Here is an 18,217-nt window from a genome sequence, read left to right as displayed (position 1 = left end):
GTCTGGCTGCATCCTTATTTTGCACCAATGGAAGTAAGCAGAGAATAAAGGGGGGAAATGGGAGGAGAGAAGAAGAGGAACATTAAAAAACCACTGAAAAAGTCGGATGGCAGAGAATCAAGACTGTCTCTGCCAAAACAGGGTAGTTGAAGAGTATGACATTTATCCACACTATACCAAAAAAGGTAGGTAAAGGTTTTTCCCTGATGTTAAGTCCAGTCATGACCGACTCTGGGGGTTGGTGCTCATCTCCATTTCTAAGCTGAAGAGCCGGCGTTGTCCGTAGACACCTCCAAGGTCATGTGGCCGGCATGACTGCATGGAGCGCTGTTACCTTCCCGCCGGCGTGGTACCCATTGACATTTGCATGTTTTCGAACTGCTAAGTTGGCAGGAGCTGGAGCTAACAGCGGGCGCTCATTCCGCTCCCGGGATTTGAACCCGGGACCTTTTGGCCCGCAAGTTCAGCAGCTCACCGCTTTAACACACTGTGCCATCAGGGGCCCCTACACCAAAAAAAACCCCTACTCTATTTCAGAAGTGGAAGGAGACTTATAGTTTCCCTTTGATCATTTTTGGCATTTATATTTCTAATTTCTAATTCCCTTTTTTTAAATCCTTGATTTAATTATTGCTTTTTAAAGACATACAATAAATGAGCAGTGTACTGATAAGCTAAAACTATAAAATACAAATGAATAAAATGCCTTAAAAACAAATGCAACACAGGAAAGGCCAGGTGTGTCCAGGGTTGGGACATTCTGCCAATCATCTGTGCAGCAAAACATGAACTTTTGAGAAACAATTCCCCAACAGTCCTAAAATGTAAGGTATTGTGGCTGTTCTTTTCCTTAGCAGGATGTCCCAAATGTTAAGATCTTGTTTTCTAATTAAGGATTAAATTAGTAACAAATATATTTCACATTCCTAATATCAAAACTTCCCTATTCACCAAATTTTGCAGATTGTAGAGTCCGGGGTGGATGGGGGAAGTAAACGCCTCATCTTGCCAGGGATGCTGAATTGTTAAGAGGGCCTCCAAGCAAATTTTGTATGGAAGGTGGAAGGTGGAAGAAAACCTTGTGGGAACAGTGTCTGATGTCCTTTTTTCTGCTGTCAGAAATCCATGGCCCATTCTTTGGCTCTCTGTGCTACATACCAAAGTACCAACCAGAGCTCCCTTTCCATTGGCAGCCAAAACCTGCCTGTCAAACCTAGCTTTGATCCTGGAATGAGAGAGAAGAGGCTAAATCCTCAGCTATAAATTTCCTCACAAAGATTTGCAGGATAAAAGCTATGTGTATGTGTGTGATGTGTGCGTGTTCATATCTAAGAGAGAAAAGATGTTATTTTAAATGCAATAATTGTGCTGACATTTGGCATTTCATAACAACCAGATATGGTGATATCATTTGGTCTGAAATTGTTCAGTCACAAACTTCTACAGCTGAATTCTGAAATACTGTATATGCAAATTCTCTTCTGTACAGTAGTGCAAATGGGGTTTTGGTTCAATGGATGTGTGTTGCAATATACCAGTTTCCATGGTGTCTCTGCTGGTTAGGGCTGAATGCTTGGTTCATTTTATGTGGTGTCAGTTAATTCCTTCTTTGAAAACACTGGGAAATAATGTTATTTTCTTTCTTTGTGAGGGAAGAAAGCTAGCCGTAATCCATATGTTCAGCCCAGTAACAGAAAATAGTTTTCCCCAATTTTTGGACTATTTTCTTTTGTACTTGCCAAAACCTTTTTTCTTTCCCAATCTTTCTAGTTTTTCTCCATGAAAGAACTTCGTTTGTATGCAGAAGAATACGATGCTACTGTATAGGTTTAGCACTGACAATGTAATGATGACCATTTGAGAAATGTGACCTTCAAATATTGGTTGAAAAATACAGAATGGCTGGGTAAACATTGTAGCAACGTTATATTTTTATCACTTAAGGCATTTATTTTCCTTCCAGCATAAATGGGTTGGGTCCTTTTCTATTGGAACGTGAAACCTCTATGGTTGGTTTTTTATGTCTTCTCTTACATGTCTGATGTATGAAGGAAATTGAAATTTAAGTAAGAAAATAAGTGGCAAGAATATTAACTTGCTTATTTCTACTGTTGAGCTAGCATAACATTTCTAGGTAGATGCACAAAGATGAGTTCTGATGTCATTTCTACTTCTCTGGAGGTAATTCCTGTTAGACGCAAAATAACTTACTTCTCAATAGATATACACAGAAGACTGAATTTTTAAGGTGCTTAACTGTATTATGATGTGATTTTTAAAGGTACATATGGAACTACTGGACACCATTTTATTAAAGTATTGTGCCTTATATGTAAGAATAGGTTGCAGTCTGAACTTCTATGAGAATTCTAGCAACATTTTTGATAGCATGCTCAAACTTTCTGTTAGGATTGATCAAGATTTTGTTCTACTACATTTATATACTGAATTTTTTCTTGGAAGTTCAAAGCTGCAAAAAGAGAGCCTCTGGGCAGGCCCCATCTAGAAACTCAGAAGATTCAAAACTGCATAGTTTTGGAATGGATGGATGTGAGACAGATTGAGTCTTTTAGTATGTGTGTGTGAGAGAGAAAGAGCATGAAAAGAATATTTGCTGTTATTCATTAGCTGAGCAAAAACTGGGTTTCTGAACACTTGGGAAATCTGGAGGAGAAAAATAGCATAGAAATGATGTATTCATACATTACAACACACATATGTTTCGGTTAATTACTGTCTGCAGAAATAAACACAAGGAAATATGCATGGAAATGATATTTTGTGTGCAAAACACCCACATATTTGCACCCTCTGCAGTCTTTTCATATACTGTTGGCTCTCCATATTCACAAATTTTACATCCAGGGATTCAACCATCCACAACTTGAAAATGATTTAAAAAAAAAAATCTTAAAAATTTATGTAAGAGATGCAACTCCAGGACCTGAGCACAGAATTCTTGGAACTAAACCTCAGTAGATACAAAGTGCCCACTGTATTCATGTATTTTTTTTCTGTAAGGTTGCTGCTTTTTGCTAAATGAGACAGAAACAAAGGAAGAGGAAAACATCCACGGAGGTTTCTGGGATGACTGTTTTTTGTGCAAAAAAAGAGAAAGGGCGGGAGGGGTAGCCTGAAAACACTACTTCCAGAAATCCATGTCTGTGTTTGTAGAACCAGAGTTTTGCCACAAAATCAAGGTTTTTCCCCCTCCAGGTTCTACTATATGTGTTATGGAGTAAGAGAAAACACACAAATCCCAATATATAAGACAATCCCAGGAACTACAAAGCAGAGAAAAAAGAGTGATGTCCTTGCCACCCTTTACCTTCAATTTCCTTTTTATCATTCTGGGAGACTTCTGTTTCTGCCATGCTCTTTGCTTTCTTTCTCCATTTTTCCTACTCCTTCCTTTCTCTGTTTCCAAATTTGTGTGTAAAATCTGCTTTTTCCCCTCCTTCCTAATTTTTTACTTTTCTCTTCTACCCACAACCACTGCCATCCTTGCTATTACCAACAAACCAACTTTAAAATTCCTTTCCCAAATGGAATTATGCTCTATTTCATTTATTTTGAATTTAATTGCAGACGTGAGGGTGCTTGATGAATGGAGGAAATTAATAGAAAGAGAACTGATTGAAATGTGTTTGGCTGGAAATTGGCAAATTAATTGGGGGTAACCCCATGAGTCACCCTTAGTTGGCTGTTTTTCATACTAGTTCATAGCTATTGCAAATTAATTATAATTGGAGAAAACAACTGACTTGAGATGATCAAGAGAGGGATGAGCCACAAATGAATTGGACTTTATATTTTATTTGCAGTGATTTCAATGGAAAGTTAATTGCCTTCCTTGGTCATGTGTACAATAATTTTTGAGTTTGCATGTGTATTTATAAAATTAGCACACACAGTTCTGGAAATGAAATAGCTTCTACATTTCCTTCCTTGTTCCTGGAGCCTCTCTATCCTTGCTTCCTGCTCACCAGGTTACAAGGCCTGAGCAATATTATGGTTTGGGTCCAGAGTTTCTGAAAGACTAGAAATGAACTAATACCAGCCAGGCCAAGCTTTAGGATCAGTAGGCGAGAGCTTTCCCTTTGTCCTACCACCCTCATAGACTCATTTGGTGAAAACACACAAGGGAATCTTTTCAGTGGCTTCTTCCAAGTCATAGAAATCCCTTCCTCAGAAGATTCAGTTGTCCCTGACCTTGCTGTTTTCTGTTACCACCTGTAGACGTGTAAATTTAGTGAGATATTTGGTTTGTAAGCAAATGGTATCTGTGTGTTGTTATTCCAATTTATTATGTTTTAAATGTGTATTTAAAATTGTTTTAACTTGTATTTTAAATAGAAGTCTGGTCAAATTGTACTGTGACTAGTATATGAATAGTTTAATAATGATACTGGTTGCAAGGCATCTTGAATCCCATGCTGGGAGAAAGCTTGGATGTTAATTAAGATCCTGATTTCACATCTGACTTTGATTTTTCACATTATCTGGGCATAGTTTTTCTCTCAGATAAACAAAGGGTTAAGCATGTGTTGGTTTGCAATATATTTATTGGGAGGCAGCATCAAGGAGGAGCATCAGAGAACAAGCAAGAAAACTACCCAGTGAAGATACTAATTTGGGGAGAAGTGTGGAAGCTTCAGCATGCTTCCAAAGACCTTGTAAATTTTTCTTTAGAAATGTCACCATTGCTTGTTTAGAATAAAAACTTTTCTTCAAAGATCTCTTCTATCCATGCTCTCACCACATGCCTTTACTCAGTGTGTTCACATATACATGTAGAGGATTCTCATCTCCCCCTGGGATGAAAGGGGAAGCCTCTTCAAAGGCAAAGGTGGAAAAGTGCAAATGAAACCCTCTGTAACTTCTAAGTTACTGAGTCACATTGCTTAAATTAGTAGGTAATGGCAGCTAGATCTCTTTCGGGGTAGATGGGGGTCCTCTTTTCTACTGAAGAAAGGAGATAAGCCCAGGGAGCCCATTACACCAGAGTATACATAGTTCAGAAGACTCTATACGTAGGGTTTCCCAAGTGTTCTCAACACTGCTCTGATGGAACTAATATTCTGGCTGGGAAAGAAAACTGCAAGTATCCTTTCAAGTTGTATTTATGATCAATGCATACTTTATAGTCATATCTCAAGTCTCACATCTTAAAATGTAGTTCAGATGAGTTAGAAAAGAAAAGAGGCATGGAATAGTGGTTTGAATGTGGGATCATTGCTCAGCCATGAAAGTTTGAAGTTAAGTACAGAGTTGTGCTGGAGGACTACAAATTCCTTGGGTGGGGCAGGGGGAGTGGAACTCACTTCTCCAGAATGATTCTATTGAAAGTTGACAATGGTCATGATGGAGAACCTAGAGAGATGATCTCTCAGGTAAAAAAAATAATCACATTTTTATCATTTTTTCCACTTTCATGAGGCTCCTGCACACCTAATCTTAGTGAATGACTGTACAGGAATCCAATGTATACTTTTTAAAGGAGAGACTTTTCTATGCAGAAAGATGCTTGGAAAAAAATCCCTAGCAAAAAGAAGCCCATACACCTGAAAACATATCCATGAGTGGCCAGGGCTTATTTGGGGGAAGGTTGCCAGTAGTGGGGAAAGTTTCCCTTTGTGCCATAATTTCTCAGCCAGGGTTTCTGGAAGCTATAACCCAAGGGCATGGAGGGCATCCCCACTGCAGAATGAATGCAGTTTGACAGCATTTGAATTGCCATGGGTCTATGCTATACAGCTTATACAGAAATATTTTATTTATTTTATTTACAGCATTTATCCCCCGCCCTTCTCACCCGAGAGGACTCAGGGTGGCTTACAGAGATTGGCAAAATTTAATGCCCAAAACACAGTCATTAAAATCAAACAATATATAGAAATCAATTAATAATACTATTAAAATCCATTATCAAACTTAAAAGCATATATATAATTACAGCTTAATGGTGTAATGTTAGAAAATGTTGACAATTTCTGCTACCTTGGCAGTGACCTCTCCACAAAAGGCAACATTTGACATTGAAATACAACACCGCCTGAGCTCTGCAAGTGCAACATTTTTCTGAATGAAGCAGAGAGTGTTTGAGGACTGGGACATTCATAGGGATAACAAGGCACTTGTTTATAAAACTATTGTCCTCCCAACCCTGTTATATGCCTGTGAAATGTGGACAGTCTACAGACATCACACACAACTCCTGGAACAATTCCATCAGCGTTGCCTCCAAAAAATCCTGCAAACCTCTTGACAAGAGAGGCAGACAAATGTCAGCGTGCTGGAAGAAGCAAAGATCGCTATCATTGAAGTGATGCTTCTATGCCATCAACTCTGCTGGACTGGTCACATTGTCCGAATGCCCAATCGCCATCTCCCAAAGCAGTTACTATACTCCCAACTCAAGAACAGAAAATGGAATGTTGTTCGACAGGAAAAGAAATTTAAAGATGGGCTTAAAGCTAACCTTAAAAAACTGTGGTATAGACACCAAGAACTGGGAAGCCCTGGCCCTTGAGCACTCTAGCTGGAGGTCAATTGTGACCAGCAGTGTTGTGGAATTTGAAGAGGCACAAATGGAAAGTGAAAAGGAGAAAGGTGCCAAGATGACGGCGTGCCAAGCCAACCCTGACCAGGACTGCCTTCCACCTGGGAACTGATGTCCTCACTGTGGTAGAACATGCGGATCAAGAATAGGGCTCTACAGACACCTACGGACTCACTGCCAAGACCTTGCACTTGGAAGGCCATCATACTTGGACAATGAGGGATCGCCTTCATGACGGGAATCACTGGTATACCTCACAACCTCTGAGGACGCCTGTCACAATTGTGGGCGAAACGTCAGGAGAGAGACTCACAGCAACCTAAATAAGTAAAGTAACCAAAAAGGCCAAACTCTCAAGATTCTATAGTCGGTAAAAACGATGTCAAACTGCATTCAGAGATGCATCCCCTCCTCCAAGCTTTTGATGGAGGCACCTAGGCAAAGATACTTTTGGGGGTGTATGTATTAAGCCAGTTGGACATCACTTTAACTGGCTAAGGAAACCTGAATTTTACAGTCTCCTTGGCTAAAGAGTGTGGGTGCCTCACCAAGAGACAGCTTCCAAGATCCCACAGCGTGGACCCATGGCCATTCAAGTGCTGTCAACCCGCCTTTTTCTCTCTGGCTGAGGTTGTCCTCCTGCGCTCCATCTCGCTGAAGTTCCCCAGGGCTCTCTCTCTCTCTCCCCCCCCCCTTCCCGCCCCTTCCCTCCTTGGCAAGGAGGACGCCAGGAAAGGCGTGTCCTCCGCTTTCAAGCCCGAGCCGTGGAAGGAGGCAGCTTGCAGCTATAAAAGAAAGGCTCCGACGGCGGCGGCTGCTTCGCACAGTCCTCGCTTTTTTGCCAAGGCAAGGCAAGGCAAGGCAAGGCAAGGCAAAGGCGTGGGCGGTGGGTCCACCAAGAGGGGCGAGGAGGGTCGCAAAGGCAGCGAGGGCGCCGCGGGCGAGCCCAATGCACGGACTAGCCGCCTTCGCAACATGCTGGAGCTTAGACAGAGCCGGTGCTAACAGGACTTTGCACACAACTGCTGAGGCGGGATTGCAGCGCTCTCTTTCCTTATGAAGACGGCACAAGTGAGTAGCCAAGTCATCCAAACCCGGGTGCCCGGGAGGAGGAGGAGGAGGAGGGTGGTCGCACTTCGCCTCTCGAGGGCAGCCTGGCATTGGTTTGCCGAAGGCTGGCGTGGGTTGAGGGCTGCCTTCTTCCGTGGGTCTGAATACTGACCCTTTGCTCCCCACTCCCAGTCTTCACTGGCCATGCCAAGGTGCCTTCCTGGTAGAAGCGCTGCCCGGGCGCCTCTCTGCCTTGCTTCTTATCTGCCTTGTCCTTTGTACAGGATGAGCTCCAGAAGTTCCTGCCTCTCCCTGATAGGACCAGGGCGCTATAAATAGTTAATTTATGAGCAGGGTGCGAATAATGCACAGACTTGGTATCTACTAGGGTTTGGTTCCAAGACTCCCGTGGACACCAACATCCAAGTCCCGTTATCTACAATGGTGTTGTAGTTCAATGGTGTTCCATGTATACAGTGGCAAAATCTTCACTCCACCGGAGCCTCCGATGGCCTAGGGGATAAAAGCCTCCTGACTTAAAGGTTGGGTTGCTGACCTGAAAGCTGCCAGGTTCAAATCCCACCCAGGGAGAGCAAGGATGAGCTCCCTCTTTCAGCTCCAGCTCCATGCAGGGACATGAGAGAAGCCTCCCACAAGGATGGTAAAAACATCAAAACATCCGGGAGTCCCCTGGACAACGTCCTTGCAGACGGCCAATTCTCTCACTCCAGAAGCAACTCTGGTTGCTCCTGACACACACAGAAAAGTGGCAAAATCAAGGTATGCTTTTTGGATTTCTTCCAATTTTTTTTTTTCAAATCGTGGATGGCTGAATCCATAGATACAGGATCCATGGACAAGTAGGTTGGCACTGTGGTCGCCTTCAACCTGCCCCATGCAACAGAACTGGAAGGCGGAGATGCTGCCACAGAAAAGCATGTGATGGGCCTGCTTTGGGCATTGCTCAGTGCTATCTTCCCCTGCCCTTGCCACTTCTATGCACAGTAGAGTCTCACTTATCCAACATAAATGGGCCGGCAGAACATTGGGTAAGCAAAAATGTTGGCTAATAAGGAGGGATTAAGTAAAAGCCTATTAAACGTCAAATTACATTATGATTTTACAAATTAAGCACCAAAACATAATGCTTTATAACAAATGGATTGAAAAAGCCATGCAATACACAGTAACATTATGTAGTGATTACTGTATTTATGAATTTAGCACCAAAACATTACAATGTTTTAAAAACATTGATTACAAAAACATTGACCACTAATAATTGACTACAAATAACTATAGAATTGCACAAAATGAGCTTATAGTAACAACACTGTTGGAAGTTAAATCCATAAAAAGTTCAGTCTTGCTTCCTAGAGAAATGGCTGTGGATCCAAGTGGGAGGCAGACTGCGTTGGATAATCCAGAACATTAGATAAGTGAAGGTTGGATAAGCGAGACTCTACAGTATTTCTCGTTTGGCATCACTCTCTGTAGATTTATTGGCACCGATTCCATTCCCTCCCCACAAGGTGGCAAAGGATATAACTCCTGTAATTAGATGGATTTTTTTTCAAGTCAGGAGTGACTTGAGAAACTGCAAGTAACTTCTGGTGTGAGAGAATTGGCCAGCTGCAAGGACGTTGCCCAGGGGGACGCCTGGATGTTTGATGTTTTACCATCCTGTGGGAGGCTTCGCTCATGTCCCCACATGGGGAGCTAGAGCTGACAGACAAGAGCTCACCCCGCTCCCTGGATTCAAACTGCTTACCTTTCAGTCAGCAGTACTGCCAGCAGAACAGTTTAACCCATTGTGTCACCGGGGTCTCCAATAGATGGATAGAGCTGGGCAAGAGGCATCTTCAGGAAGAAAAGGGACTGGAAAATAAAACTCTGTTTTTATTTATATATAATTAGTTAACAAGGAGCCCTGTTGGTGAAGTGTGTTAAAGCACTGAGCTGCTGAACTTGCAGACCAAAAGGTCACAGGTTCAAATCCCGGGAGCAGAGTGAGCGCCCGCAGTTAGCTCCAGCTTCTTCCAACCTAGCAGTTCGAAAACATGCCAATGTGAGTAGATCACCAGCAGGAAGGTAACGGTGCTCCATGCAGTCATGCCAGCCACATGACCTTGGAGGTGTCTACGGACAACGCCAGCTCTTCGGCTTAGAAATGGAGATGAGCACCACCCCAGAGTCAGTCACGACTGGACTTAATGTCAGGGGGAAACCTTTACCTTTACCTAATTAGTTAACAAGCCAGGCCATTAAATACAGATACTGTAACCAGCCCATCTCCTGCAACGTATTTGATCTGCAATTGTCTCATTGAGTGACAGAGCCAATGCTTTCCCTCCCTCACTGACTTTTCTCAAAGGTTTATACTTTTCTTTTCTCTGAGGCACTTGCCATTTATCATTTTAGACACAGAAAAAAAGCCTGCAATATAAGGAAGAAAGGAGAGAAAGAAATCTAGGCTGGGGTCAGAAAACAAAATATTTGTTTTGGTGATTTCAATTTTTTTAAAAGCCACCCATTTGTGAAATAGTAACTCCTAGGAATCTGGGGGATATAAGTCACTTGGCATATATCTCTCCTGGTTTGAAATGTTGCAATATCAATATTTTCCTTTTAATACGTGTTAATGCCTGCTGGGTTGATCTCTAATTGTCTTCCCATGATAATGGGGAATCAAATTCTTCAGGACATTCTATGGCAGGGCTGGGGAAGTTTGAGCCAGATGTTTTAATCTACACTTGCCATAATTCCTTACCAGTGATCATGCTGGGTGGGCTTCTGGAAGCTGAATGTCAAAATATTGGGGAGTACCAAAGGTTCCCCACCTCAACCAATTACTTATTTACTAATTGATTAATTAATTAATGCACTGTATTTTCCCAACCCCTGGCACTGAAGGTGGCTTTCATAAAGTGAAAAGATACAGCTAGAAGTCCATATCATTCAAAAGCAAATTGTACAATTAAGCTGTCAAAATAATTAAAAGCAAGCAATTAAGATCAATGTCATAACCTTTGGCAGAGACATCTATCCAAGATTGATTACTGCCTAGCTACATTTTAAACTATGCAGTGTGCATGGGGAAGCCACCATGCCCTCGGTTGACTGTGCATGACAATGTGCCAAAACAGCTGGGAAGAGTCACCGATTGTACTACACCTTCCAGAATCCCCCAGTGGGGCCTTGTTGACGAGGTGAGCATTCAGGAAGTTGTAGTATAAAAAAAGACATTTTCAAGCTCTGGGATTTTTCCTGGGAATCTGAACATGATGCGTCTGAATATGCCAACTATTAAAAGAGCTGTGGCTGTTCCAAAGCTTAGTTTCTGTGCAAGACGGCAGGCAATGCACTTAAAAAGAAAGACTCCAAACTATGCATAAAAGCAAGCTGCAACCCATTTCATTCCACCCTCAATGGCTTGGAGTCTTTTTAGAAATTAGCAGTTTTCCTTTAGACTGAATGTTACATTCCAGATGAGTGGTGCTGACATGGTAGATCCCATCCTATTAGGCTGATGACAGCCTTGATTGGTTTTCCTGGACCATAAAACTCCATTCTAGAGTACATTTCTGTGGATTTTTGTTTCATGTGTGAAAACATTTCACCAACCATTCATTGCTTAAGCTTCTAGTTAATTTCAGTTCCTGACATATGGTTAGCCTGTCTGTGTGTAGTTTTGCTCACTGGATGGTTGACAGGGAGAAAATACACATGCAGAAAAATATCATTTTACCGGACAGTATTTGATGCTACTCTTACCTAAGAGACTGAGAAAGGCAAAACAATGTCTAAACCTGCATGGAGATATTCAAACAAAAGGAGAGCTTGGAAAAGTTACTTTGAATCCCCGTGGCAGTGAATTTTCTAATCTGGGGAAAAGGCTTCCAACACTTTACTGTACAAATTGTATTAGTATACACTCAAGGCAAGTGGAAAGTAATCCTGTTGGTAGTCAGATTACATGCATGTACTCTGCTTTTGATGCAGACTGGATCTGTATTGCCATATAATTCAGTTTGAACTTCATTATTTGGTCAGTGTAGGCTCAAACAGCATTATATGGCATTCTTGATCCAGCCTTAGGTAAAGGTAAATGTTTTCCCCTGACATTAAGTCTAGTCGTGTCCAACTCTGGGGTTGGTGCTTATTTCCATTTCTAAGCCGAAGAGCCAGCATTGTCTGTAGACACCTCCAAGATCATGTGGCTGGCATGACTGCATGGAGTGCCGTTACCTTCCTGCCAGAGCAGTACCTATTGATCTACTCACATTTGCATGTTCTCGAACTGCTAGATTGACAGAAGCTGGGGCTAACAGCGGGAGCTCACTCCGCTCCCCAGATTCGAACCACTGACCTTTCGGTCAGCAAGTTCATCAGCTCAGCCGTTTTGACCCAAAAATAAGATTTCATTGTGTTGTACCTTTAGGCTCATGTCTGGGTAAGTATTATCAAAGGACCTGCAGGCTCTTTCAAAGTATGATCTCATCAATCACTATAACATAGCATATCATCCATTGTCTCACACCTTGCATACTGCTTCAAATATATCCTGTTGCTAGTGTAATTTTTGCTTCTGTGCCCTATTTAAGAATAGTGATGGGAAAAAGAAAACAATAAGGAATCTGATTCTACGGTAGGGTTTTTGCATTCCAAGTTTTCCTTCGAAATTTGAGTCAGTTTTTTTCAGACTGATCCTACCCATGTTTATTTGAAAGTCAGTCCACCTGCTGGCATAGCACATACTTCCTGGTGAGCATGTTTAGTGTTGCAATTGAAGGCCATAACTCAAAGTCTGCTAAATAGGGTATAAGTCTCAGTAGAGCTGAAACATTCACAGTGAGTTGCAAATCCTTTGAACAAACCAGTGTAGATTTGACAGAAGATATGAAATTCCTGGGTGTAACTCAGTGGTTCCCAACCTTTTTTTGACCAGGGACCACTTTGCTTAAATAATTTTAAAGCAATTGTATAACTACTGAACATAAACTAGATATGACCCTAATAAGTTTGTGTAAAATATCTCGTGTCCTGTAACTCTCTCACTACAGTGGAGGGACCTAGCTGTATGAAATATAAACACAGAGAAGTGAAGAAAATGGTTTACAGTTGTAGGGTTTGATGTAACAGATAAGTGTTGATTTCATATAATTTATAGCCTCACAAATCTTGATGCAAGGGACAACACTGATACTTATTTATAATATGTGTAAACAGTTTTCAAAGCTGAGGAAAGGAAAACAAACACTGTAGTAATGCCTTTCAAATTACCCATTTAAGATTTACCCAGACACATTTTCATTCAGAGTAATCACAGTGATGTAATCCCATTGAAGGATTACGCTGGTGATTTATGAGATCATGTGCATTATAGTAAATAAATAGTGGAAGGAAAAGCCTATCTATGTTATTTTCATCTTGACATTCAAAACAAACAGACAACAAAATTAACAGTAATCATTATAAATGAAAGCTTCAAAAGGCAGATGAAAAATCTGGTTTGCATCTGGTTATGAATAGCGATTCTATGTGACATATTCTGTTAAGAAAACTTATTTGAAAAAGGTGCCAGATGCAGAAACTTGAAATATAGCCATTTGTGACAATTTTGGTGGTAACTGCGGCAACGACAGTCAGAAATTTGACCTGCCGGCTATACATGCAAACTTTAGGAGACCTTAGTAGTGGAAAAGAGCTAGAGGCAGAATGAATACAGCTTTCTTTTGTTAAATGGGTACATTCATGCCCAGCAGTTATATGACCTTCAGGGCTTCTCTTTGAGGACAGTCCTGGTAGTACAGCATTCTTGCTGCTGGAAAAGGGTCTTGGGATAGAAGGAGGCAGTACAAATTGTGCAAGACAAAATCCTGAGGAAATTCAACAAGAAGGGGAGAGGATTTTTTTTCCTTCAACCCTGGAACACTTTTAAAAGACTCTCCAAACCTATCATATATATTTGTGTGTACGTTGACCTTGTGTATACACCAAGGACAGGTTTGGGAACCAAAATTATGCATTTTGATATGACCCATGAATAAGTTGAGAGTTATTTCATGGAGAGCAGATAACAACAATGTCACGCCAAGAGTCCAGCCGCCCCTGGCGGCCACCGCCATTTCTCCACCCATACATTCAAAAAAGCCAGAAGTAGCACCATGGCAGAGAGAGTAGAGGAGATCAATGCTTCTTTTAGGTTCTCCCAAGATAGTCGAAGCTCTTGTTTTTTTGCTGTTCTACGCAGAGAGGGGGTGATTCCTTTTTATTCTATAAGAGTTAAAGGATAGCACTTCCATTGACCCATGGACCCAGGTTTTTGGGGTTGATTTTTTTGGCTTAAATTTCTAGATGTATATGATTATATAAGGTATATGGGAGTAATCTCTTTTGAACTTCATGACACATATTTCTGAGTACAAACTTTAAATGTGCTGTTAAAAAATACCTTGTAATATAATTGTGGGACGTATTTGCTGGCAGGTCAATAATCAAGCTTGTCCTATGCGGTTCAGGAAAAAAGGGAAATATATTAAAGGACCAGCAAAGATTAGAGGTCTGCAGAAGCTCAACTGGAAGTAAACTTTGGTTTTGATTGCAGTTCCCATATGAACCAGAGTGAGATAATTTGTGCTTGTGGGCATCGTCAGACAAACACTACTATTACTCCTGCTACTAATTTTCAGCTTCAGTCATCCTCATTAAAACCATTTTATTAAGAAACACCAGTGAGTAAGGTATTACCATCCGACCACAAATAATCCTGTTTTAATTGTCTGAAGTTTCCTCAGAAATGATTGATCACAAAAGAGCTTCTTAACCATTGGGATAAGAAAAGAGACTCAGAGCAGATGGTGGAATGGATGGGACTCTGCTCCTTTCTGAGGTACCATTTATCTGCTCAGAACCTCGGTAGACCCTGGAAACATGACTTCTTTCATGTAAAATAGATAGAATTTCAAGCCAGTTTGCCCATGCTGGCTCAGGGATTCTGGGAATTGTAGTCAAAGAGGCAACCTTTCAAAGGTCTAATGAATTGCATGGAACATGTACAGACAGTCCCTGAGTTACAAACATCTAATTTGCAAATTACTCATAATTAAGAAAGAGGGTGAGACAACAGCAAGTGAAAGAAATCTACCCCTAGGAAGGGAAATTCATTCTTGGAAGTGTTATCATGGGGAAAAGGTGTCTCTACTGAAGTTGTCTCACCAATCCTTGTTTCCACAACAAGCCATTTTTTTCAAAAACCAATGGTCACAGAAACAAAAAGTGAGGTCAAATTTCCCAAACAGGGGCACAGGCAGCAAAACAAACATCACAGGGGTGTTACCCTTCCCTATGTTATCCAAAGCATGCACTGGAGTGACACTTAAAAAATATACCTGTTCCAACTTACATACAAATTCAACTTAAGAACAACCTACAGAACCTGTCTTATTTACAACTTGGGGTCTACCTGTATCTCCAATCAAACTTGGTAATTTATGTTGGGCATGGGCATAGCAATCATAATATTTTTGAAATAATATTAAAATGCCTTATGCAATGTTTCATTTACCGAGAGTAGTTATGTTATATAAAAGAGTGTCTCCTCTCCTCTACTTTACTCCTTGACATGGCTTGTGTCGGCTTCCCACTGTGTACATACAGGAAACTGGTATTTCATTCTAAGTCAGCTAGGGAGATTGGACACCATAGGATAAATATATGCTGCTGAGCTGCAGTGAGAAATTGGCATCAATTTCAAGCAAGGCCATAGATTCCCTTGGCATGGTTTCCTTTCAGAAGCTTTGGGAGGCTCCATTAATGGTACTGAACATGTTGCCAGTGGGTGTTCTTGGGTTTGCCAAATGCCAGATTAACAAACAGACTAGATAGGTGGAAGGAAAGAAAAGATTAAACAAAGGTTATATTGAAGGAGTGTTCCTTTCCCACACTTTTCTTCCTCATGCTCCCCATGATTTTTATAGAATGAGTGTCATTTTAATTAAGCTAATAAAATGTTATGGGTGTATCTAACAATGAGCTAAAATCGAATTTTGCTCCAGAGACTGTCTTGTCCAAATATTGTTCAAGATGAACATGAGTATGTTTATTGCTTCAGTAATCAATAATCAAAATTGAAATCTAAACCCAGAAGTGCTGGAACTAGTCAGAGGATGGGAGACAGAAAAAAAATTGATCGTGGAATGGCAAGTTGAAACATTCAGTCTAATCTTTCTAGCATAGATCCACCAAGGTCACCCAGTCTGCTTCTAAGAAATTGGTTGGTGATCTGAAGTCTGGGTTTCTTCAAATCTAAATTACAGTGGCTAAAATGAATTCCTGGCTATTTGGATTAGCTGCAAAGTATGTAATGTAAATATAAAATGACCTGAAATAATAGTTTAATATTGACAGGAAAGTACTACAGTTTCAAAATGTAATTTGTAAGTGATTTGACTCCTATAGCTACTTTTTTTTTTCTACTGTAAATGCATTTCCTGGACTACTGCTGGCTTGATAATTGCTCCTGTGCTTTGGGTTTTTTGCAATAATTACAACTCACTTTGCTCTATGTTATCTTGTCATGTAATCAGCACTCCTGTCGGCTGCTTCTCTCTCCCACCAACCCAGTTTCGGATGCACATGCTGAATTTTTATTAAGGTGATTAGCTTGTCCTCTTTAAGTCTGGGTGATAGGCTAAAGCATTATGAAAAACAGTCAGCATGTGGAGATCATAAAATTATACAGGACAAGAAAATCATCAGAATATATCTGATAATAGGAGACTAGATAAAAGAATCCAAAGATAATCATCTGCTCTACTTACATCTAAAAGTGATTAACAGGTTATAACTTGGATTACTGCAAATCCACACTAACTGGAAGCAAATGACAATGGAAGAACGATAGCGTTTTAGGGGAGAAAAGGCAGATAATGGATTGGAGAAACATAACAAAGGTTTATGAAATTATGTGTGATGTCATGAAAATGATGGAGATGTATTTTCTTCTCTTTCTCAGAATACTAGAACTTGGGGTCATTCCAGTGAGGCTGACTAATGATAGTTACAGGGAATGCAAAAGGAAGTACTTTTTGATATAGTGCACACTAAAATTATGGAATTCAGTTTGACAAGATGTAGAGCCACTGGGAGAGTTTTAAATAAATGTTTAGAGAAATACATGAGACACAATGTTCTCAATGACTATTTGATGACAATGCCCCTTCTTGATCCTATATGCAATTATCAGTTTGCTTCCACAAGATGTGGTGATGGCTACCAACTGAGATGATTTCAAAACAGCATGGATAAATTTATCACAAAGGATAAGGCTAGGAGTGGCGTGAGCTGGATTTGAGGTATGCAAGCACAAGTTTCAGATGGATGTTAGGTCCTATTCACACCACACAATCACAGCAACATGACTCCATTTTAACTACAATGGCTATATCTAATGGAATCCTGGGATGTATATTTTGATGAATACTGAAACTCTCTGCTTGGGATTCTAAGTACTTGTTCTTAAATTTAAAATCCCATGTGGTTGAACCATGGCTGTCAAAGTAGAGTTGTAGTGCTGGAATTCTGTAGTGCAAAAGTGCCATTAGATAAACATATATAAAAAGATGGCAAAGGCAAGCTTAAACAAATCTGAATAGTATATTCATGACAGTAGTTAAACATTAAATATTTGGATTTATTCTTCAGCCTCATCAGACAGCAATTCTGAAATAATGAACTGTGTTCTAAACAACCTTATTGTCAGGGTAGTCTTTTGATATGTGGAAGGATAGGTTTATATTTCGCTGACTTGACTAAACTGGGAGATACAGACAACACATGATGCAGTTAGTATTTCTTTGAAACCACTAAATTAGAAGAGGAAGCAATGGTTCTGTGAATTACAGCCTCAAACTATTTTATTGACAAAGATTGAAAGGAGAGGACAACTCACTTTGTGGCACATTTTTAGCCTTTGTGATCTTTTACAATGCAACCAATAAATGTTTTAATTATCTATGTTTTCCTGTTAGTCATATTTTAAAGTTCTGGTTTAGAACTCTTGCCTTTGATATATACATTCCGCTCCTGTGTTTCAGTGTGACTTTTAGTTTGAACTGTCCTGGATTGATTATTATTTATTGTATTGTGTTTTGTTTTGTGCATATTGACACAAAGAGATTTGGATGAATGAATGGGTAAATGAATGAAAGAACTGAAAAACAACCTTATATTGTCAGCATCCATTACTCTCAGCCTATAACAGTTCTTTAACTTCTGGGAAAAGCTGACTGATAATTGCATCTTGAAATGTGGGTATGTGCACTCATACTCAGGTCATTTTCAGGATTTCCTAATCACCTGCATAGTTCCTTGAACACAATCTGGTACACTTTTAATGTATTCACTTTGGGTTGAATCAAGGTGAGGAGTATATCTGGACACATCTAGTATCCACCATCTCTGCTTAATTGTCTTTGAAGTGCATGTAGTTTATGTGAAAATAAGATCCCCTCCCCAAATACTTCCATTCAAGAATCCTTCTAAGAAAGGTTTAACACAAGTAAGATGAATATATTTCCCCATGTTTTAGAACTGCATCTCATG

The 18,217-nt window shown here is 40.3% G+C and overlaps 1 protein-coding gene across 1 annotated transcript in view; it reads left to right on the top strand.

The window, feature by feature from the left end:
• Positions 1 to 7,314: 7,314 nt before the first annotated feature.
• Positions 7,315 to 18,217, top strand: part of kitlg (KIT ligand) — a 73,284-nt gene continuing 62,381 nt past the window's right edge. Inside the window, exon 1 of the mRNA XM_008110890.3 lies at positions 7,315 to 7,633. Coding sequence (XP_008109097.1) covers positions 7,619 to 7,633 — 15 coding nt within the window. The 5' untranslated portion in view covers positions 7,315 to 7,618. The remainder of the gene's footprint in view (positions 7,634 to 18,217) is intronic.

This window comes from Anolis carolinensis, chromosome 5 (assembly GCF_035594765.1).
Source record: "Anolis carolinensis isolate JA03-04 chromosome 5, rAnoCar3.1.pri, whole genome shotgun sequence".
Lineage (NCBI taxonomy): Eukaryota > Metazoa > Chordata > Lepidosauria > Squamata > Dactyloidae > Anolis > Anolis carolinensis.
The sequence above is the reverse complement of the archived record's forward strand: the minus strand, read 5'-3'. Positions and strand labels throughout refer to the sequence as shown.